At 33.9% G+C, this 23,938-nt stretch overlaps 1 protein-coding gene across 3 annotated transcripts in view; it reads right to left on the reverse strand.

Moving 5' to 3' along the window:
• MS3_00003799 (uncharacterized protein) overlaps positions 1-23,938 on the reverse strand; it is a gene marked incomplete at its 3' end in the record, with an annotated part of 46,003 nt that overhangs the window by 7,392 nt on the left and 14,673 nt on the right. The window contains exons 12-21 of one of the 3 annotated variants that reach the window (XM_035734242.2): positions 21,629-21,849; positions 21,203-21,316; positions 19,829-19,895; positions 16,148-16,322; positions 14,681-14,783; positions 12,819-13,087; positions 8,852-9,026; positions 6,797-6,903; positions 4,268-4,411; positions 3,415-3,530 (exon numbers count right to left, since the gene is read on the reverse strand). In XM_035734242.2, the coding sequence (XP_035588982.1) occupies positions 3,415-3,530; positions 4,268-4,411; positions 6,797-6,903; positions 8,852-9,026; positions 12,819-13,087; positions 14,681-14,783; positions 16,148-16,322; positions 19,829-19,895; positions 21,203-21,316; positions 21,629-21,849 (1,491 nt within the window). Of the gene's footprint in view, positions 1-781; positions 3,531-4,267; positions 4,412-6,796; positions 6,904-8,851; positions 14,976-16,147; positions 16,323-19,828; positions 19,896-21,202; positions 21,317-21,628; positions 21,850-23,938 lie in introns of those variants that run through there. The other 2 variants (XM_051211658.1, XM_051211659.1) reach the window with 2 other exon arrangements.

Consider the following 23,938-nt stretch of genomic DNA (forward strand, 5'->3'; position numbering starts at 1 on the left):
GATGGACTGATTATAATTGCTTTTGCATTAAACAGGTGCGCAAAAAACTAATTAAAAATTGTCGATTCTGTTTGTTAATTAACTGTTTTAAAACTTGATTCCAGTAATTCTGAAACGATAATGACGATAGACAATAGAATTGTCTTGTACGAGAAACGTATACAATGTTGCACAGCTAGATAGAAGTAAATTCATGGATTCGATTTTACGCCACAATTTTTATTTTGGATCTGTTGATACTAACAGAATCCCGTAACTAAAGTAGAAGAATAAGAGGTTTGAAATAGCACAACTTAGTGTTTACACTGAAAGAATGTTCCAATCATCAGTCTTCTGATCCTGTCCATTAAACAGAACTGTTGCAAATCGATTTAAGCAATAATAATTACAATTTGTAAAATATATGGTTGCAAGTAGATTTCTTTTAAATCATAAATGATGTGTTTTTTTGTAAATTGACACTAGTCAACAGTACATCAAATTCCATAAATATACGATATTGATTTCAATTTGGATTACAGACATCATGATATTCATAAAAACAGTAGTAGTAATAATAATAATGACGACAAAAGTAGTTCACAAGTGAATATTCATTTTTCTAAATTATAAGGTGAAAATAACATTTATTGATTATTTTCATCATAACAAACTAATGCATACCATTTAATTAAAGGGGTAAATGTAAAATATGAATTTTATAGAGATAATAAATTATAAGAATTATATATATAGACATATATTCTAGAATGCTTAGATTATTAACAACTTTAAGGAATTACTTTACTAATGGAGAGTAAAAATTACTTTGTCTCATATAACAGAGAAACACAAAAGTTCACTCATTAATAATATTAATAATAATAATACTAAAAGCCATAAGTCAATAAAGCTTGTCTTCATTTCTTGGGAAAAAAGATATCATACCGTACAAAACAAAAAAATACAACAGAACCTTACAAGAATATGCAAGGGTTAATATGTTGCATAAACTCTAAGCTGAAAACCTATATGACATGTTCAGTTAAAATGATATGTGACTGGTCAAGGATTGAAGAGATATATAATTGTACTATACATACATACAAGTTGCATCACGAGGCAAACCTTAACTTGGAATCCTGAAGGGAAGTGGGAAAGAACACATCACGTCGGGAAATAGAATCAGATATAAAAAGGATGAATTACAACTGGCAAGTATTGCCCAGGACAGGGCTGGATGGAGAATGCTGGTGAGCGGCTTATGCTCCTTCACGAGGAGTAACAGGAGTAAGTAAGTATACATAAAAAACTATTTCATACTGCAAAATCATTTTTCTCTTTCTGCTGATTTCACTGCTATCTAACCTGTAATCTCGATGTTATCGGTATAGGATTATCAGTCGGACGGTTTAATTTGTGTGACTGTATTATGTGGCCCAAAGACATTCACTAGTATATATATATATATAACTGAGATAGCATTAATTTTACGATGTCACTGAATGAAAAGCCAAACAAACAATATAGATTGCACATATAGACCCCTCAAACATCTTCCGCCCAAAGATCCTCAGAATCCACAAACCTCACACTGAGTTGTACACCTCACGTTTTATAACTGGAATATCAGAGCCAAGTGTAGTCTAGATTAACTCAAACAAATAGTTCTCGCTCTCCAAATACCGATAGATGGTTTTGCGCAACTCGGTGTTATCAAAAAGTAACTCAGCTCTGTCCAAAAATCGACATACCGTACTGTGGGTAACAGAACTAAATCACCACCACCATGTGGTATTTGATATCAGTAGCAAAAGTAAAGAGGAGAACGCTGGAGTCGCTACATTCTATCTAATCTCATTGCTAGTTTGTAAACACAGATAGAGGTAAGCACATGTACACTTGCTTTCTAAAGTTTCGAGAAGAAATTTCAATATGTTAGTGAAATTTTTGAGTAGTTACTCTTATCTGTCAGACAACTTCAAAATACAGTTTTTCCTCACGAAGTGAAGATGGTTGTAAAATCAAGAAGAACCTATAACATGTACCCAGAGTGTCAGGACATGATAAGTCTATTAAACATTTGAATGATATCCAAGCCGATTCCTGACTCATTTTTATTTATCTCATATAATTTCGCAATATGATGACAACCAATATATTAGATATGAGTGCTGGAAGCGTTGTACCTCGATGTTCATCACATACAGTATAATGATTCATTATAAAGTATGAGGACCTTTCGGAAAAGAAACTTTTATTTTGGATGATATCATTTTCTGAAGCTGTACAATCGTATTTATAGGTATTTTTACATGTAGTAGTCTACAGTACAATAATTTGCTTCGAGAATGTCTATGGTAGACACCCAATCATTGAGTGATGCAATAAACTTTGTTCGTTATAACGCTTTTAAGCGTCTAAATTTTCTACCTGAATAGAATGTTATATCTGTCTACGAGATTATTTATTTATTTATTTGGACACATGAATATTGGTACAAGAGAGCGCCAATATATATGCGTCTACGAGAAACGAGAGATAGATAAAATCTATGTTATTACGGATTTCAACTCTTGATTAATTACAATATTGTACTGATAAAAGTACTTTGAAACGATGGCCTTCAAGTGACCTTATCGAACGATTACTTATGACATTAGAGAAAACGTTTTAGGCATGTGAAGTAAAATAGACAAAAAAATGACGACCTTCAATCGATAATACGCTGTAAATTCTAATGAACTTTTAACTGTTATGCTATTTAGAAAAATAAAACCATGAAGAAACACACCAATTATAATCAAACCAAACATGTCGTGATCCTATGATGAGCTCAAGTTACCAAGGTTTTCGTGGTTCACAGGTTAAGCGTTCGCTCGCGATGCCAAAGGTGCTGGGTTCGATTCCCACGTACGTGGATGGGAAGTCCTGAGTTCCATACTGGCACGAATCAGCCGTTCGGTGCTTCCAGTATTCAGTGGAGGTCTAGCTAGGGTCAATTCGTGATTTCAACTGACAAAATGACTATGCTATCATCTGATAAGTTATTGTCACCCTTAGTTTGGTAATTCCGACTTGTACTAAGGTCATCACATCTCAGTATATGAACAGAGTTGTTCCATTACGATTTCTACTTCGCTGCATGTCACAAAATATCCTGCATAACCGGATTTCATGACGGCGGAAATTTTTGAGGGGTTGTGTGCCAACGGCCATTCTATCGAGTTCGGATTAGTTCCTATTTATATTAGGAGAATTTCAATTGTTTGTAATTAGAAGTTGCCATAGGCTCAATAATAAACGTGATATTCAAACATTTCAATAAAAATAACTATTTCAGATTAATTATCTTTTTTCTAAACTAAATAGCATAGAACATGTCAACTAAAAATAACACAAAAATTGTTTAGAAATTCAATCAAGAAGATTCACCTGATTGAAGCTGTTGCATGACGTGAAAGCCAAAGTAAGATTGCATGAAATCTTATAAGTGCGTGTACAATTCGACTGTGTTTTGTAGCGTTTACAAGTAATCGTAAAACTGAGAACTGTAAACAATTATAAAAAAAACGTCAATAGGGTTAAAATACAAAATGAATCTAAGAGATTGATTGAAAACGCGACTTTCTGCAATGTACGTAATTAATTTTAACAATACCATAAGAAATTTGAAAATGATGATCAGTGGCATTATCACAGCTTCAAAATACAGAATCAATGGATAAGACTCTGCACATAAAAAAACTCACTATTTGCACATAACAACAGATTCTTTTTAACTGAATTCCTGTGATGATACTAACTTGGTCAGCGAAAGCTAGAATTTGATATCAACCGGTTGTATAGCACTCATATGCGCACATTTAGTCTTCACAATACCCTTAGTTATTAGATAGTTTATATTTATTAACAGGATGAAAAGACAAGAATCCATCGATAATTCTCTCACGTAAAATAAAAAGAACTATATTGAAAAGAATTATATGAGTTTAATTAGAACTGTCTTTCCCATCTCATCGAGTTTTGTATGCTTTAATTATTAAAGCCTGTAAGATGACCTCACACACTTACATAATTTTCATTCGAGACCTACCTATAAAGTAGTTAACATAACTAGATTTGTAGGTAGTATTCATCATAAGTTCATCTCATTCAGGGTATCACAAAACGCCTTCAAATATCTAGATTTAATGTTTAAAACAATAGATATATGACAAAATGGAGAAGTGATTCTCGTACTTGAGAACTCTACACAAAAATCACAACCAATAATTAATAACATTACCTTGAAACTCATATCGGCTGAAGGTAATGAATAAGCACACAAAATGTGCTTGAATACTAAAGAATTTTCCATCACTAAATAGTCTGCTGGATCACCTAAACTATCAACACACAATCGAACAATCCATTGACGTTCAATGGTGAACTATTAATTTTGAAAGAAAAATAGGGGAAAATGAAGACAACACATAGGATAATCAACTACGTTTTTACGCAACGAGAAAAATATTTTAAAAATATTTATGAAATACTAAATTTAAAAAAGGATTGTGTTGAAATTTGTTTAGATAACAGAAAAAACAGAAAATAAGAGAAATTATTTGTGCAAAAGTAATGTGGATATTTTACAACTTTTAAGCGGAGAAGTTAACAATATACAGTGTTATGAAGAACACAGATGGGGACAACCAATTTATCAATTAATACAAAACTAAAGTTTTTTCGTCGAATGTGAAAACCATACGTTTGATACTTCATTAGCAAATCACTTATCAATTTCCTCAAACTTAATCGTTCCTTCATTCCCATAACAATTACTCATTGTTTCCGTTCATTTGGATTCAGTCTTCCCAACCTCCTACCGGGCATTCCGCTTCTGATAGATGTTACACACTACTTACGTCGATATAAGTAGCATACACCACAATAGTGTGAAAATTTTCCAAGCATCAATCATCATCCATCAACAGTATTACAGGCAATAAAAAAAGACTATTAATTAATGTCTAAGAAGTTTTTTGGGAAAAACTTAATTTACATTTAATTAAATGGATTAAATCACGTACTGATCTTAGTAAGACCAACACTGAAAACCTGGAAGCATTGGATACGCTTTTCGAACTAGTAGAGAACACGCCAGCAGTGCAAATCCACGAATCAAACTTAAGATATTTGGTCCTGCGTGTGGACTCATGACTTCTAGACCTTTAGCCCCAGGACCCAATGACGTGCAAGTCTAACCCCCATCCAGTGCTTGCAGTGGATAAATGTATGATACTCAACATGGTTTGACTACACTGGTGACGGCGTATCACTAGTACTCCAGTTGTACCTTAAAGTTAAAACTAGTGAGCATACGACTATCAATCTAATCAGTGCTCCCGAGTTCTCAATGGTGATTTAGATAAGATCAGCTCGTGATTTATACTATGAATATTCTACAGCCTCCTACACTTAGATAAATATTCAATTCTGATTTTTTTTCCAAAGTCATGAGAATATTGTTTAAACAGTAGTGTTTGTTTAGATACAGTTTCCCTTACACGAGATATATAACAAACTCTCCATCAATGACTAAACTTTACTTATTACCATGAGGTTGTGTATCTTTGAATTGTCGTAGCATTTAGGTCTTCTGACCTATCAAATCTAAGTTAGACCATGTTTTTTTTAAGAAATATTCCTTAACCGTTTCATCCATAGTACAAAATACATCAGAATGGTGTAAAAATCAGTGAAATGGTTTGAAAAAAAATGTAGACATTTCAAGTTTGTGCGTAACATAACAGGAAGGATAAAATGAACAACCGTAAAATCTTATTTCAACAATGTTATTTATACCAAAGAGTGAGCAGTAGAATAGAATTAACTATGAATTATAACAAAAACTATAAAAAATCAATGTGTCGCATAGTTAAATTCAAAAGAAATTATTATTTCAACTAAAAACATAAAAAATGATTTGGTGTAATCATGTTTCATCACTACTCTCAACAACTGAACAAAACTAATAAGAAATAATCAAAGTCAAACAGTTTAATCATCAGCACTGAGTAGACTCTGTATTATAAACTGATTGATGTTAGACCACAATTGAAAAACGTTTCTCAATAGGACGAAACGGCCGTCCAGTGCTTCCAGGTTTTTAATGGTGGTCTAACATCAACCAGTCCATGATCTTAATCAAAAATTTATTAATCTCCACAACCCTATACTGATCAGTGAATATTAGTTTGTGATATATTAACGATACTGTATGTACGTACAATTCAAAATTCATATCATTCAGACAACTTACCTATTAAGAACTGAACTGATTTCCTTTAAAATATATTCAATTAATCTTAGTTTAAACAATTAGATTATACCAATAACACTTTTTTTTAAAAAAAAAGACCATTTAGTACGTGATCAATCAAATAAAACCGGATTGAATAATTTAACAGTAAGACATTGAACAAAAAGAGTATTAATCCTGAATATTTTGTTTTTCGTGACGCCCATTTTCTTGTCGAATCTTCACTACTTTTCGGTACTATGATTTTTTCACTGATCGGTCAAAAATCATTGGAATGACAAACAATGTTGTGTTGTTTTTATCTACTTGAACAAGTAGATAAAAATCAAAACAAATATATTAATGAGAAATCAATCACTACAGAAAAGTTATGTACCTGAATTAAAAGCAATGAATAGCTCTATTTCACAACTTCACAAGCCAATAACACAATCAATGGCATTTGTTATTAATACCGGTCCCCTGTCCCCCTCGCAAATAAAGACATATAATCCAGAGCGGTATATTACTTACCTTATTATTTGTTGAAAAGTATAATCTTAAAAATTCCGGTACATATCTTAAATCTATTGCGGGTTTTGCCAGTAAACAATTCCAAATAGGCTGAAACATATGATTTTCTACGTAAAGGAAAAGAATACAGAAATAACAATATGAAAATAAAACAAATCTCATCCATAAGAAATGTTTGTTTTGAATATCTTTAATATAAACTAAGAAGGTGACTGATCACTGGATTAAAAGAGAAACCTCTGAATCCAATACTTTACTCGATTAATAATAGCCAGCTGCTGGGCTTACATGGCATATGTGAAATCAAAATTTCCTAAAAAAAATTTATACACAATAAATGGAGTTCAGTACAATTTTTCTTTGGTAATTTCTAAATAACTTTCCTTACTACTTATGAGTAGTTTTCTTTTATTGAGAAAGAATCACTGTAATTTGTGTAGACTTATCTTCATAGAAAAACGGCTTGTTAAACAATTTTTGTTTTGAAAGAAAAAATTACGCTAAATCAGTAAGCAATCAAAAGGTTTATTTATGTAAACAAGTATTTATCTGTAATGCTTTGCATGGAACTGAAATGGGGACACGAATGGACAAATTAACTGATAGAAGTCAAGTGTGAACGAGCATCGATACCTAAATTCACATAAATACTTACATTAATCTTTGTAATTTGAACACATTAAATCACACTTATACATAATCAGAAATAATTTGAATAGTGGAATTATTAACATTCTATATAAAAAATGTGTTGCATCACACTTTTTCTCAAGTGACAATTTTCAATACTCTATGTAAATATGACTTTAAATTACGTGAACAAATTTTGTTATGTTACAATGAGGACATTTGAAAAATGCTATTAATTATGTTATTTACTTTTAGTGTTCTATGAAAAATAGAATTCTGTTACGTTTTATACATAGTGAAGTTAAAGAATATTACATTAACTAAAAATGGCATTATTGGCATAAATGAACGTAAGTTAATTATAAAGCATATATTGAAAATTGGTCGAAAAAAGTGGAAAAAGCTATTGTAGACTGATATCTCTAAGAGCAGACTCTCATTAGAAATCGAAAATTCTATAATAGGATAATGAACGGTACGACCTTCAAGATATTTTCATTTGGTTGCTTCTCACGACCCCCAAATGTCCTGGTACGGTGGAGGGTGAGAAGAGTCAGCTCTCCCTTTCGAAATGCCCTCACAAGGCCACGTGCATACAACCACTGCTATGGAAGTCCTACTCACTGCCTGCTCGTGGCGGGGGTGTTGTTTGCGAAATTGAGAAGACGAAAAGCGAATGTCCGGCTCATTACGCAGGTTGGTGGATAAGGCGGATCCATCTAAGGGAGTTGGAAAACCCTGATTCCAAAGCAATGGTGCACATGGGCTCCAAGATCCTGAGGGAACAAACGGCGTATGAACTAACCATTTGTCACCGGCTACCATGGGACTGCATCTCATTACGTTGCTCCACTGCCTTGTGGATTAGACCTTTAGGTCAAAGGCTCCGGGTGTGGCCTCCTAATAAAACCACCTGCTTCGGTCTGGGCACCCGAGCAGAATCCCGGCCCTCACACAAATCGGATGACTTATGTGGCATATATCTATTTGGTGCTTCCTTGTACCAATGTTTATGTGTTTAAATAAATCGATAATAAAAATACTGCAACCAGTTCAACATATCGAATTTGTAAGAAAAAAATCTTATGTAGTAGTATAAGTAATTTTATAAAATACAGTCCTCACATTATGCTCACGTAGTGCAAGGAAACGTTCAGTTTGTGGCACTCATTTGAGCATCACTAGATTAATCAGGAAAACTAACCAATACCGTGATTAATTAACGTAAAGATCCGAAATTACGACATCGACCAGTAACAGTCAGAATCTCATTGTAAGAGGCTTTCTGGGACTAGACGCATACTGTTTGACATACGTCAACCGTAGGGGATTGATCTTTTAATACTCAGCTGTCTTATAAATATCAAACATCAAAAACAAAACACCTTGCAATATTATAACACACATAGGAAAGTGTTAGCCTACCTGGTTGACTGAGTATTTTTAAAACTCTGATAAAGAAATTTGCATGAATTTTTGTTAAACGTCCACCTGAATCGATGGATATATGGAATGATTTAGCTTTACGACTTCCACCACCGAGAACAGACCCACCGCCATGTGATAAACTATTGCGTAATGTATCAAGAACAAAGGCAATCTAGAAATAATAAGAATAATAAAGATTACCAAGATTCATTGCGAAAGTTCTTGTTTAACACGTAATACTTATTAAGATTATTGGTAGGAAAAGCTAAAAAAATAGTTGTTAACTAGACAGGAATTTTGGTAAATTACAACTGAAATAAAACCAATAGGAGAAAATATTATTTTAATGCATATTTTTGGGGAGACAGTTTATACAAAAACTCCTATAACAAGTAAACATCCGTGTAGTTGGCTTCGAGTTGCACTTGGTGTGACAACCAGTGATACACTTAGGTGACCTGAACCGAAGTAGGTGGACAGGTGGTTCAAAACTACGACTGAACAGCTGAAAATCGAATACCTTATCCACTTACTGACCACTGCACTAGTAAACTTTAACATAGTAAAATGTGATATCAATCATACGTAAGGTTCTATTCATTTAAAAATTGAGACATTAAAATAAACAAATTCTAGTGTTAGTCTTTTCTGGAAATTGATCGCTTGTAGATATCACCAATACGTAAATATGTTTCTTCAAAAAAGGTGTGCTGAATATAGTTGCAATTATGTACCTGAAAAGAAAAAACATTCCCAACATGTTTCCTAAAAACAACTATTGGTTTTTAAATCATATAGTCTGTCGACCTATCAAAATCGGTGAACATTTTATCACCTAATTATTCGGAGAATCCATATTTGATGTGAGGTTCATATACCTAAATTACACCTGTTACATCTCGTGGAAGAGTATAGGCCGCCAACCAGCATTCTCCATTCAACTCTGTTCTGAACAATCCTTTCCAGTTCCTACTCATTTTTTTATGTCTGCTTCCCGTTACTCCATGTAGTGTGTTCTTCACCCGTCCTCTTTTCCGTTTCCCTTAAGGATTCCAAGTTAGCGTTTGACTCGTGATGCAGTTTGGTGATTTCCGCAACGTATTTCCTATCCACTTCCATCGTCTTTTCCTAATTTCCTCCTCAGCTGGAAGCTAGTTTGTTCTTTTATACAGTAGGCTGTCGTTAATGGTGTCCGATCAAACGGTATTGAGTATTTTGTGTAGATAACTGTACCTTTTGATTATAGTTGTGGTAATTCTCGAAGTTCCATCTCCTTAAAGTAGAACTGTTTTGGCATTCATTATATCAATACCGAAATTAGACTTGATTGTTTCAAATAAATTGAGCACCACGTACAGAGTTAATAATAAATAAATTTTTGTTATATCTTATTGAGTAGAAAAATTGTATTTTTGACGTTTCGTAATTTAACGTAAGCCAATTCTTCAGAGTCAACAAATAACCGGAATTAACACAACTTCAAATAGTACTATTGCACTATTTAATGTCTTGAAGATTATCACTTTGATATTGGTTGACAGTTATTTTGAGTTCCATATGGTCTTCAACTGTAGGAATACCGCCCTTGTTTTGAAAATCCTCGCCTTTAAATCCTCTTTATTTATCGAGGATGTTGACCAGGTAAGTGAAAGTTTCCACCTGTTCCACAGTTTCCCCATCAAAAGTGATTGGGTTGATGTTCTCCGTGTTGTATTTGACGATCTTGCTTTTTCCACTGTGTTTGTTGAGGCCTATTTATGCAGAGGCTGCTGCTACTCTGGTCGTCTTCATCTGCGTTTCTTGATGTGTATGGGATAGAAGGGCAAGGTCCTCTGCGAAGTACAAATCGTCTAGTTGCATCCAACCTGTCCATTTTATTCTGTGCTTCCTGTCAGATGTCGAGATATTCACAAGCCAGTCAGTCAAACAACAGAACAAAGAGAAAGTGGGAGAGTAGGCAGTCTTGTCTGACACTGGTCTTCAATTGGGATGTATTTGTCAGCTGTACTCCATGCACCAATTTGCACAATAGTCGGTCGTATGAAATCTGCATGACGTTGACGATTTTCTCAGGTACACGGTAGTGTCGAAGTAGGTTCCATAATATTCTCTTATCCACACTGTCAAATGCTTTCTCATAATTAAGGAAGTTGATGTATAGTGACAAATTCCATCCAATCGATTGTTCAACAATGATTGCCTTCTTTGTCCTTGACTGGTCTCTTTGGTTTACTACATTTCCCTACCAGTTTCTTCGTCGCGTCATATAGTTGTTTCATATTTCCTTCTCTTGCAGCTTTACCGCTGGCATTGTTTGATCTTCAACGTATTTCTGCTCATAGGTTCTGATGCTCCACTTTAATTACTTGTCTGCTTCTGTGTATTCGACATGTGTCTTGACGTTCTCTGCTCTTGTTCGACTGTTTTTAGTTGCTGTCTTCTTTTATGAATCCTGTCTAGGGTTTCGATAGAGATCCATTTCTTATAATGTTGCTTCTTGAGGCCAAGCACCTCCTGACACGTTGAAGTGGGTCCGTAAGATTCCCGTCCTACAAGTGCATTTTACGCTTCTTTGGACAGCATCGGAGCAATTCCCTGCTTGTGTGTGCAGAGCATTCTCCTCTTTGTAACCAGAGTACAGAAGCATCTCTCCCTAATCTATGCTTTTCCGTCCAGCTTGGGTCCGATGGGTCTCATTGATACAGAGAAGCGCCAAGTTGTATCTCCTCATTTCCGCAACTTTGATAGATCCCCCTGGTTTTCCATATTGTCCGAACATTCCGTGTGCCTATATTAATCATTGCTCTGGTTGTTATAAGGGGAATCGGCCTTGTGACTGCAGGAGTTTCTCGGTTTTCACCATGAGGTGTTATAGTTCTTTTGAAAGAAGATCCTTGTACTACAAGGGTAGATTTTAAATGATTTAATTTGTTTATCCTGGTTAGCACTTTTTAGCAAGGTTGTTTTCTACGGGATGGGGATGCTAACCCCATGCCAAAACCTCTTCCTTCACACGGGCTTGGGATCCGAAGTAACCCTAGAAGAGCTACAGGCGCAGTTAACTTAATATTAGGATAGGCAATATTTAACCATCGATGGGAGTGTGAAGTGAGTGTTAGAGAATTGCGTGTAATATTATCCGACTGGTTATCTTTTTTAAATCCAAAACTTTCTTCATCCCCTTTTTACGAGTGAAACTAATAGTTTTAAAAAAGTCATTGGTTGTTAGTTGGTTGTAAACAAGAGAATAATTCATGAGATCATGTTTTCTAGCAATTATGAGCAGAAATAATTTCGCAAGTACTATACAAGTTGCTTTGAATTTAACCATGGACACCGAAAATGTGTTTCGGGTGAACAATAAGTATAACATAGGAAATCGCGCTATAATCTCTAGTTACATCACATCCCGGTGAAAATTTCACAAATTTCAGCTGAATGAAGATAATAATCTATAATATGTTTAATCTCCTGTGAAACGAAAGATTAATAGTCAAAATAGTCAGGTTTCAACTAATAAGTTGGAGGCTCGAATTTTCTCAACCTACTTCAGTTCAGGCAACCGAATAATATCACTAACCACTGTACAGACTGGTTTAGAGCCGAATACATAAGCGTATACTGGGTAACTTTTATATCGATTCAGTTGAATTATAGTCATTCCAACTACTCGTATATTCAGTAATTATTGCGTTAGGTACTTACACCCCCTCGAAAAACCCTTATTTTTCACCATTCTTAAGTGTAAGGGCAGTATTTTACAGGACTGTTTTGAAAATCTAAATTTGAAATATTGAAATAAGGAATATCAACATTCTTGCATAAGATACAAGATCTTGAGCATTGCATAAGCGATACCTGAACGTTATTATCGGTTGACTGATATAAGCTAAACGTTATTTGCATAATCAAAAAATGCAACTAATTTGTATGTAAAATTGAATACTGAAAATTTTTGGAATACTTGTTGGCCTTCAGGAAAATGTTTAAAAGATAAATTAATTCGTTTTTCTGAATGATCATAATTATTTGGGGTTGTTGAATTGCCAGAGATATATAAACCCAGCAACTTTCGATATATCCCGATAATTGTTCTAGCCATATTTCGCATATGTTTCGAATAACTCGATAATCCGGCCACAGCATAACACAAACAATTTTTTACATAGAACATTTTCAGAAATTGAACAGGTTTGATAACATTGGAATTATTTTGCTCACAATCTTCTGAAACTTAATTCACACAAAACAATACTTAGTTATATTGATGAATTAAAAATATGTTGATGACGAAAAGCAGAAAGATTTCTTCAGTTATAAGGTGATCAAAATTAACTATTTATCTGCATAGAATGTGATAAGTCAATCGAGATAAAAAACTATAAGGTTAAATATAATTTAACGGGTAGTTAAATTGGTAATTTAGTTGAATATGTGGATGTGTCGTGATTGAGACAGTTTTAAGGTTTTTTACATAACTGTCTTTACTTTTGGTACCGTTGGAAGAAGTCGCTCAATACTGATGTAAGAAGTGTGAGGAGGCGTAGAGTGATTGGTTAACATACTGAAAAAGAATGAATTTTAATCCAACTAAACAGTCATGTACGTGTTTATATATTTAGATTTCGACTGTCTTTTTTGATGAATTAGTAATACAACACCACTATTCAAACAAAATACTAAAGTGACAAATTATAATTAGAAATCAAATCCCTCAACTACCAATTCCTCAATGATTAGTTTTTCATTTAGTAAGACTTTTTTTGATATGGCATAAAAGCAATAACAAGGGAACTGAATTTATTTAGATCTATTAATTAATACTGAAATGAAGAAAAAAAAACATTTTGATGGCGTAATCCAATAATAACAGGTTATGAACAAAGCGTTACCGGATTGCTCGAAAATACTACATTCATAAAACATTAACCCTTAAAATATTAAACTGTTTATAACCATTCACCTAGGAAATTAGTGTGACGAGGAGTGAATTTCAATTTCAATGTGGTCGAATGATATTTACATTTACATATATCAGGAGTTTACTTATATGTTTAATTGCTGGAAAAAACATAGTATAACACAAAATTCATGTCTGAAAATCATGTTATAAGAATTATAGCATTTTGTAACAGTACAGAAAGATTTTGGCGGAGTTGCATTCTCTAGGTTGAGTGATTTAACCGATTGAACAATTAACCCACGCAACTCAGTGAACATAACTCCAATGAAGTCAACCTCCTGAGCTACAAATCTTCGTTATCATATTAAATATAGAAGGAGAAATCAATGAGAACATGATTGTACTTAACTGAATAGGAAAAAAGGCAGAAAATATAACGACATGTAAGGGTGATATAGAATGAAAGGACCGATGCCAGTCTTTTACATTTTTAACGATATAACCTAAGTTGTGATTTGAACGCGCTTAACATTTGTTTAGCGTACTTTCCTAAAATGAGACATCAGGGTGGACAGCAGTCCAACATGAAAAACACAATTTAACCACATAATCGGTAAATTTGGAGAAGTATTGTTTTTAATATTTACTGAAACTCATTTATAAAGTACATATTTTATGCACTCTGTGAAGACTGGTGATATAACTATCCAGTAGCCTGAACTGTAGTAAGTACGTGAAGTTTGGAATCTAAGTACCAAAATTCCACAAATCGTCATTAAGTTCACTCAATAAAAAAATAAACACAACAAAATCCAAATTCTCAATAGAATTATCAACAAAACTTCATTAGTAATAGTAACGTTACATGAATGCTGTAATAAGTTATTGTTAAAACAATAAATTTGCATATAGTTGGAACTTACAACACTGAAGATAGTAATATAACACATGTAGAATGAAGCATGGATCATGTATACGATTAATTTCTACAATCTTTGAATCATTGACATGCGAATTCGAAATAGTCTAAATTGTAAAACCGAATTAAAGTGATTATCTTTCTTTAAGGACAGAATAACTATCACATGTAATTCATACATTTTTATTAAAAAAAAATTTATTATAAACAAAATTGATTTATAACAATAATAATAAGGGACTATTTATCGTAAGCAGTATTGAAGTACTGATACAAATAATTAGTAATATGTAGTTATATGATTAATTTTAACCAAAATCTTACAGTTCTAACAGTCAAAAAATTATAAATTATCCTTTTTATCAGAATGGGTTTTGTGGAGAGTTTTAGAAATTTCACAGGTTGAAATCATGAGTCAGTTGAAGCTAGACCACCATTGAAAACCTGGAAGCACTGGACGGCCGTTTCGTCCTGGTATGGGACTCCTCAGCAGTGCGCATCCACGGTCCCGCACCACGCGGGGCTCGAACCCAGGACCTACTGGCTTTGCGCACTGCTGAGGAGTCCTATATCAGGACGAAACGGCCGTCCAGTGCTTCCAGGTTTTCAATGGTGGTCTAGCTTCAACTGACTCATGATTTCAACCTGTGAAATTATCCTTTTTATTTAATTTTTTTATGTATTACTTATTCTAGTTTCGTTTTTTGAAATTAACGATTTTAAAAAGCTTCACTTCCATTGACTTGGCTGATCAAATGCTGCTACACAATAAGGGGAGATTATAGAATACAATCAAGCCAGAAAATGTTGTGAAATGTGATTGACTAATCGAAGACAAATGTCTTACTTCAAAAAAATTATCAATGATTATAAGAAATAGAGGAATAAACGTTAAATTGTAAATTAAACGGACAGATATAGATAGAAAGTGAAAAGTAATAAGGTAAATAGTTAATAACGGGTAACACAGTGAAAACAATGTATGAATATTTATACATATTTAGTATAATTATTCCCAGATCATGTTTGTTTTACTTCTATAATTCAGACAAAGGAGTATGCAAAAGCTAAACACTAACAATACACATCTCAATCAAATTAACAAAGGGCAGAAATGTTATTTACAATAACAAAAAAAAACAAGGAAATAGGAAAACTGCATCAAATAATTGGCTACTACTATAACACTTATATACATAAGAAATACTACTTTATACAGTTACCGAAGAATGAAGAAAATAAACTCTAACAAACGACAATAATTAACAACACATATAGTATGAGAAAGCTTCTACGATGAGTTCTTTCTTTGAAAAATGCATTGTGACAAGTTCATTAACACTGATTAAAATATTGATGTACGTAAATGATATTTACCATAAATTTGTTTGGCAATGTGAAACAATACTTACATTAACTGTTTTTAATACATATAATCAAAAAAATAAAGTAAATCCGTTATTTAACTTACAAACCATCTTCGATATAAAGGGAAGTTATACGCTGAATCTAACAATTGATTATCGTCTAATACATTGAACAACGTATTTATATTCGGTTGATGTAATAAAGTTGGATGATTTAAGATGTTAGTTTGTAAATCGAATTGATAATGTTTACATAGACTTGAACCCCAAACAATATACCTTGATGTAACAAAGAGATATTTAAATTTTGAATCATATTCTAGCCTAATAATATAAACGAAATTAATTTTTGAACATAATGAAATTACTTAAAGTCATAAAAAGACTATTACTAACTGGCTAACATTAAAAAATAGTCCATGTGATGTCTAATCATTCAAACTAGCGAACATACAGCAAACTGATCGATAGGATTTGTTCAGAAGAGCTTTCAAAATGTCTACGTACCTCTGAGGCACGCATTTCAATGACAGACACTAACACAGAATCTCACGGTCTACAAAGTAAAATGCTGCTTTCAGGTCAACAAAGACTACCATTGACGGACGCCGATAAGCATGCCCATGTACCAAAATCTGACGAATAGTGAATATGTGGTCGATTCAGCCACGACCAGGTCTGAAACCAGCTTGACTTTCTCGTGTTTGCAGTTCACGAGTCTTTGTTACACATCCGATAATTAGTGAGGCTAGTATTTTAGATGTTATATTAGTCAAACTAATCCCTCTATGGTTATCACAAGATGATTTTGACCGCTTCTTATATATATTGGGACGACCAGTGATTGCGACCAGTCAAATAAGATTACGTCCATCTAACAGATTTTAGCTAAAACATAAGTCAACGTAATAATAGAAATTGAAGAAGAAAACTGATTGTAAATACAGTGATCTACTTCTGGCTTTCTCGTCACTGATTTAAACTCGAATGAGTCTTCGTAATGAGATTTTTCTGCGTCAAGTGAGGCGCAAGCAAATGCGTGCACGTATTAGGGCATGATCAGAGTCGAAACATGTACTCCAGAACGAGCGACAGTCTTCTATCAAGCCTCTCCAACGATGACTAATGGCAATATGGTCTATTTGAGTCCATCGTTGGTTTGGTGTAGGATGTCATCATGTTAAACGATGTCTCCTTATGTATAAAATTGGTAGTTGCTAAAAACAAACGATTGTATGTGCACAGTTGCAAAAGACGGTCGCCATTGCCTGTTTGCCGAGCCAGAATACCAAAATATCCGTCGAAATGTCTTTCTGTTTGGTTTAAGCTACCTACTTAGGCATGACAGTCACCTGCGACTAGTACTATGTCTGAGCGCTTAGCTTTTTGAAGAAGTTCAGAAACCTTTCTGTAAAATTCATTTTTCACTTCATCCGGGCTGCAGTCAGTAGGAGTGTAGGCAGAAACGACGTATATTCCTATCCTTCTGGGTTCTTACGAAGCCGTATAGCTGAACAGCATATAGGCAACTGTTAACGGGGATCAATTCTAATAGCGTTTGTCCTGCCCTCGTACGTAGTGCTGCTTTTAGTCTTACCGCTCTACAACCGACCTGTCTGGCATAGTGTGACCTTGAGGAACGATTGTTCCAGCCAGTATAGCTCGATTGGTTCATTAGGATAAGCAAACTTAACCACCATGTTAAGGTTAGCATCAACGGTCGGGGTGGTATGGCGTTGAATTTGATTCTTAAAAATAGGCAAATTTTGTAAGTATTGAATGAATAAGATGCTAACATAAAATAGATGAAGCCAACGATACAAGATGATCCAGTGAGGGATACTGTTTTCAAAGACAAAACTACAAACAAATAGAATAAATTTTCTTTTATTTAATAAAATAACATGCTTATGTACAACAAAATTAACAAAAAATAACATGATTTGATGTTATAAATGAATGAATGAGATTAGATTTGTAAGTCGAACCCTCTCCAATGAAAACCTGATTGTTAAGCCTAATTCCTGATTACTGTATTGAAACTCAAAGAATTACATAATAACTTCGTGAATACGAATGAATGATGTAGTTAATGATGAATATAATTTTTTTTAAACCAATTCCGAAATCATATCATTCCAGAAAAGATAACAAGTGAAATCATTATAAGAATCAACTGGCGAAAAAATGTGAAACTTGACGAAAAAAAGATTATTCCACTAAACTTGATAACGAGAAACTGTTAGTTATCTTATACACATAGGCTAGTTTTACTACTACTCAGTGTAGATATTTACAAACCGTTTATTGTAAGGTTTCAATAAAATTTCTTAATACAACTACAATGCACAAGATGAAAGTTCGAAGAGGATAAATGACAATAATCACTGCATATAAAAATTATTCAAAAGAAATATATAGTTCGTGAGAAGAAAATGAAATCAGAACATAAGTATAGAATGACAATAGGTTCATAATTAAGAGTAAAAAGTAAAAAATAGTACATCTATACAATTTAGACACATTTGAGGCTTAGGGATATATTATTCAATGCTTCAAGAGTAACAGATTCAATAGATGACTGACTTAAACGAATGCAAGTACATAACAAGACTAAACTATAAGCGCGAACTACCCAATGAGTAAAATTCTATGCGCTATTTGGTTCGTTTTTAGTGTTAGCTGAAGTTTACTAATCAACTTTATCGTTAAAAGTACGTTTATATTTACATAACAAACATGAGGAAAGTTTTCAAAACACAATCATACAATTTGACCTATTAATTACCATTAATTCTCTAAATACAACATAACAGAAACAAACGAATCTTCAAGTTCACATATCAAATTAAGGTAACTGTCCTTCATTGACTTTTAGCATTCATTAATGCAGTGGGAATTTGTTAATTTGATTTTAAATGCATTTTTATTGCGATGGTTAAATCAGTCTCAATGGTTGAGTTTATTAATTTTTTTCACTAATAAACACCGAATGTAATCGGTATATAGTTGAATGAACACGAAGCTGAACTAATCTTCTTAAGACTACCAAATAATTCTTCTTGACAATATTGGATTTTTGGAGTAGCACAGCTAAGAGAGAAAGGAACTGTTGTATTATGGTATAAAATTACCGTCGCTTTTTCGATGGTTGTGAGTAGTAAACATTAGTTAGCAAGTTTATAAACGTCCTTTAAATTTTTTTATGAATACTAAGTTGACTCAAATATGAGGCTACCATGTTAGGTGTAGATTTGCTGCTTGAGCTGTTAAAGTTCTCAGTCTGGGAATATCTGCCTTTATGACCCACTTGTTTTGTAACAAACCATTTATGTTTTTTGAAAGGGTAGAATTTCATAAAATGTTACGTCCTATAACCCCAGTATTGACAGCAAAGAATTTTGTACTGTCAGAGCAGAGTTTCGTTCTTTAATTTATTCAACTATACACCAATTACATCACAGTGATTATTAGTAAAAGTAAATGTTAAACTGGACAAGTAGTATATAAACGAAACCACATTGAATCAATTAATACAATGAAAGTGTGCTGAAAGTCAGTTAAACGAAAATCATAGTAAATCAAAGTGTGGAACTTTAACATTGATTTCTACTTAATACGTTGTATTTGGGGAATCAATATCCTCTAAGTAACTTAATATGATATCCTACTGAATGTTATATGTTACCTATCATTTGTTCTGTATGGAAAAGTAAAACTATTTGAAAACGAATAATTGAATTAATAGAAGTGATTTTTATGAAAAAATATACACCACAATTTACCTGGACTGAGTTAATGATCCTGGTGAAAATTTTTCCAGGAGATAAACCAATTTGAGAATAGTTTGATCTTTCAATATAGAAATGTGAAAAAATGTAACGATGGTTTCGCACAGAGAAATATATAAGAAATGCTTTTGAAAATATTGAAATAAATTTGTGACGAACAATTTTCTACTTTATTTCATCATGAAATATATGAAATGAGTATAAAATTAAGCAACTGCATGAAAATTCAAAGATTAAAACCACTGGACTTAAATATATGAAAAGAATTTTTCAGCCGTCAGTCAAAAGTTGAAGAATGATCGGTTAGATTATAGATACTAGGCTCAACTAACGATGAACAAGGGTAAAATGAAGTGTTACTAACGTACGTATTGAAGAGACATAAGAGAGTAAAGCAGCCTATACATTGTAATCAGTGAGTGAATCCTGAGATTCTTTTGGAACGTCATCCATTAATAGGCTATATTGCATAAACATGAGACGTTTGAAACGTAAACGGTGCTTCAAATTTAGCTTTTATGCTGTATTCTATTCTAGCTACCGAGAGCGTGAGAGGACTGGATTCCGTACTAATATTAATTAAGTACTGATTCCGGCTTTTATCTCATCATGTTACTTGGCTAGCATATCATTGATTCTATAGAGGTAATCAAGGCGAAATAATCGATACTCAGACTAGATAATACAACATATAAATCGGGCCAATCAGACCGGTCGCAAATATAATGCAAGAAATCTGTTTTTTCTCTCGTTACATTAACTAGAAAGTAGAATAGGTTAATTGGACATAAACGTCAGCAGATTGGTAGGAAAGCATCAACTTAATGGTCTAATGCATGTAACACATCACTGTTAGACAATAGGTTTTACCGACTGTATATTTAGACAGACATGAATAGCGGTAACAACTTTTCGTGTTACGTAATACTAGTTATACATAATCAGCAATTTAAATTCTATTCAGCTATATATATAAATGAGTACTAGATTGATACTTTGTCGTCAAGGTATACACATAAACTTAAGTTACAATATTTTAGTTTGCCTACCATCTGTCAAACACATTTCTTACACTGCATTATTTTTCGAAACTTTTGTTGTAATAATGATTTTGATAGTTTAACCGTCTTGCAACCCACTGATGAGTTTGAATCTTTATTTTGTTCAACATAATAGTATTGTACTTTCAAATGAATCCAACTTTTTGACTCTGGGATAGTTGTTCGTCGAGTTTAACATATCCGCATAGATCGTACGCATACGTTATCGTGAAATATTCATTTAGAAATATAAGAATACATTTGAAAAGTTACCTTTCCTCTCCCTCTCTAAATATATTACCAGTTATCATCAAAGTAAAATACTCACCAAGTGAACTCATTGTAGCATTATATGCCCTTAATAACCATAAAACTGGAATATGTCTATAAACAACTTTCGGTGCAATAGAAGCTATTTCTAATAAAAACTTGAATAAATATTCTAAAATTAAAAAACAAAAACAAATACAAACACAAATTCTGTGTTATTTTATTAGTTCATTTTTTCTCTGAAAATAAATACATAGTGGACACAAGTAAAAAAAACATTATAAGTAAAGATGAATTGTGGCTACCATCCATCTTCGCTTATATCGCTTGTGACTTAAGGCAATATTGAGGCAATCCATACAAGATGTACATATGCTAATAAGCGACTGATCAATTGCAGTCCTAAACATCAATGGGAACATTCAAACAAACAATACAAAAATGAATTAAAACAAAACCGTTATTATATGACATTATTAATTACCTTTTAATAAATGTTCATCTAAAATAGTTGGGATTTTCGCATTCATTGGTTGGTGTTGCAATGTGACATTTGTGAACAGTACTGTTGTTAAATTAACATATTTTAAAAGTGATTTGAAAAATATTTTTGGTTTGTACAATACAATTAATGATGTATTATTATACAGAAAATGAATAAATTTCGATAAGTATTGATATACTACTGGATAATTTGAATAATGTCTAAGAATGAATAAAAATAAAGAATATAGCTAATTAGAATCAATTACTTGACTTTAACGGTGATTATTATGAAAATATGCACGTACAGTAAACAAAAAAAAGCCGAAAAGAAGCATACTCATAGTAAATTAATGTTTGCTGAAAATGGTTCCCGACCCCTCCAAAATAAACATAAACTTAATAAATCATTTACTGTTTTGTTGTCGCGTCCGAAATCCCCACAATGTAAGGTTTTTTCTTTCTTCTGGGTTCAAAAAAACTAATCTCTTATTGAGTGGTAGCTCTTTCAAAGCCATTGTAAACACTGGAAATTTATGCACAGCAGTTATTGCTTTTAGTTCAATCATATTTTCTCTCTCTATCTCTCTTTCCCATAGACATTCTAAGATGTCTTTTGAATAAGTTGAGGCCCTAGAAAAGAAAAAGTTAGGGGTCGTTCTTTTTTTATTTATTTGGACACATAAATATTGGTACAAGAATCCGCCAAATATATATGCGTCACACAAAACAATGAGAATTTAAGGGGAAGGAGAAAAAAAAGAGATTGATGTAAGGTGGTGTAATAATAATGATGGTAAAAATGGCGGAACAGACAGGTACAATCAAAAGAAATCTTTCAGTTAAGGGAGACACAACCACTTTTTATGAAGAAAGTAAAAGAACGTTACAGCAGGATCGCCACTGGCTTCTATTCTGAGCCATATATAATAGCGTCTCTAGCCACTGTGTCACACCATCTCTCGGACCCCAGCCAGGGAGTCGTGAAGGACCAACAGAACCCAGTCCTTTGCAGCTTTCTTTCATCCCACGACACCATGTCATGCACTGACCACCTCTCCGCTTCTTCCAACCAGTCCCAGAGTCGGCAAATAATGCACGACGTGGAATTCTCTGGGACGACATTCGTAGAACATGTCCAAGCCACCGAAGTCGGTGTTTCAAGATGGTGACACCAATTGAATTATCATCTCTGTGCCCGAACACACGATGCCGAACCTCTGCATTACTAACATGGTGTTGCCACTGGATGTCAGCAATCCTTCGGACAGCGATGATCAAGCAAAGAGAGTCTTCGTACATCCTCGACTCGGAGAGGCCAGGTTTCACAAGCATAGAGCAAAACTGCTCTCACCGACGCGTTGTAGATCCGACCTTTTACAGCCAGACTAACATCACGAAGGCGCCAAAGATGGCCCGGATTGGCATAAGCCGCTCTGGCTTTCACTATTCGTGCATTGATCTCATCACTCACACCCCCACCAGCACTCATACAGCTACCCAGATACACGAACTTCTCGACTACGTCTATCTGCTCACCATCCAGGGTAAGTACAGGATTGGAATCCTGCCAGTCTTGTAGAAGTACTTTGCACTTCGAAGGTGCAAAGCACATACCATACCTACGGACACTGATTGCCAACTTATTAAGCGCGCATTGCATGCCTTGGGCATTATCGCACAGTAAGACAATATCATCCGCATACTCAAGGTCGAGAAGTCTTTCTCCAGGCAACAGATCCACAGCGCCATTACCTACATCCATCAGAGCTGTTTTCAGAATGTCATCGATGGCAAAGTTGGAGAGGAATGGTGAGATTGGGCAACCCTGCCTAACCCCACTGCTTGAATGGAACAATGGAGAAAAGTGGTTGTATGCCCTCACTCTGCCTGAAGTGTTTGTATATAGGGCTTTTAGGATGTTAATAAACTTCTCAGGCACACCCTTCTTCAATAGACAATCCCAGAGAACAGTGCTATCCAACGAATCGAAGGCAGCTCTGATGTCAAGAAACACTACGATTGTTGGCCTATGATAAGTATGGCGGTGTTCTAACATTTGGCGAAGGGTGAAGATATGATCAATACATCCTCAACCAGAACGAAACCCAGCCTGCTCCTCGCGAGTCAATCTTTCTCGGGTTTTGAACAACCTACGAAGTATGACGGAAGCCAATAGCTTGGACGCAATCGGAAGTAGACTTATCCCCCGATAGTTGTCACAGGAACGACGTGAACCCTTTTTAAAGATAGGGACAACTATCGACTCATTCCATGACGTTGGTACACTCTCTAGTTCCCAAACCTTTGT

The sequence above is a fragment of the Schistosoma haematobium genome, chromosome ZW, assembly GCF_000699445.3.
Source record: "Schistosoma haematobium chromosome ZW, whole genome shotgun sequence".
Classification (NCBI taxonomy): Eukaryota; Metazoa; Platyhelminthes; class Trematoda; order Strigeidida; family Schistosomatidae; genus Schistosoma; species Schistosoma haematobium.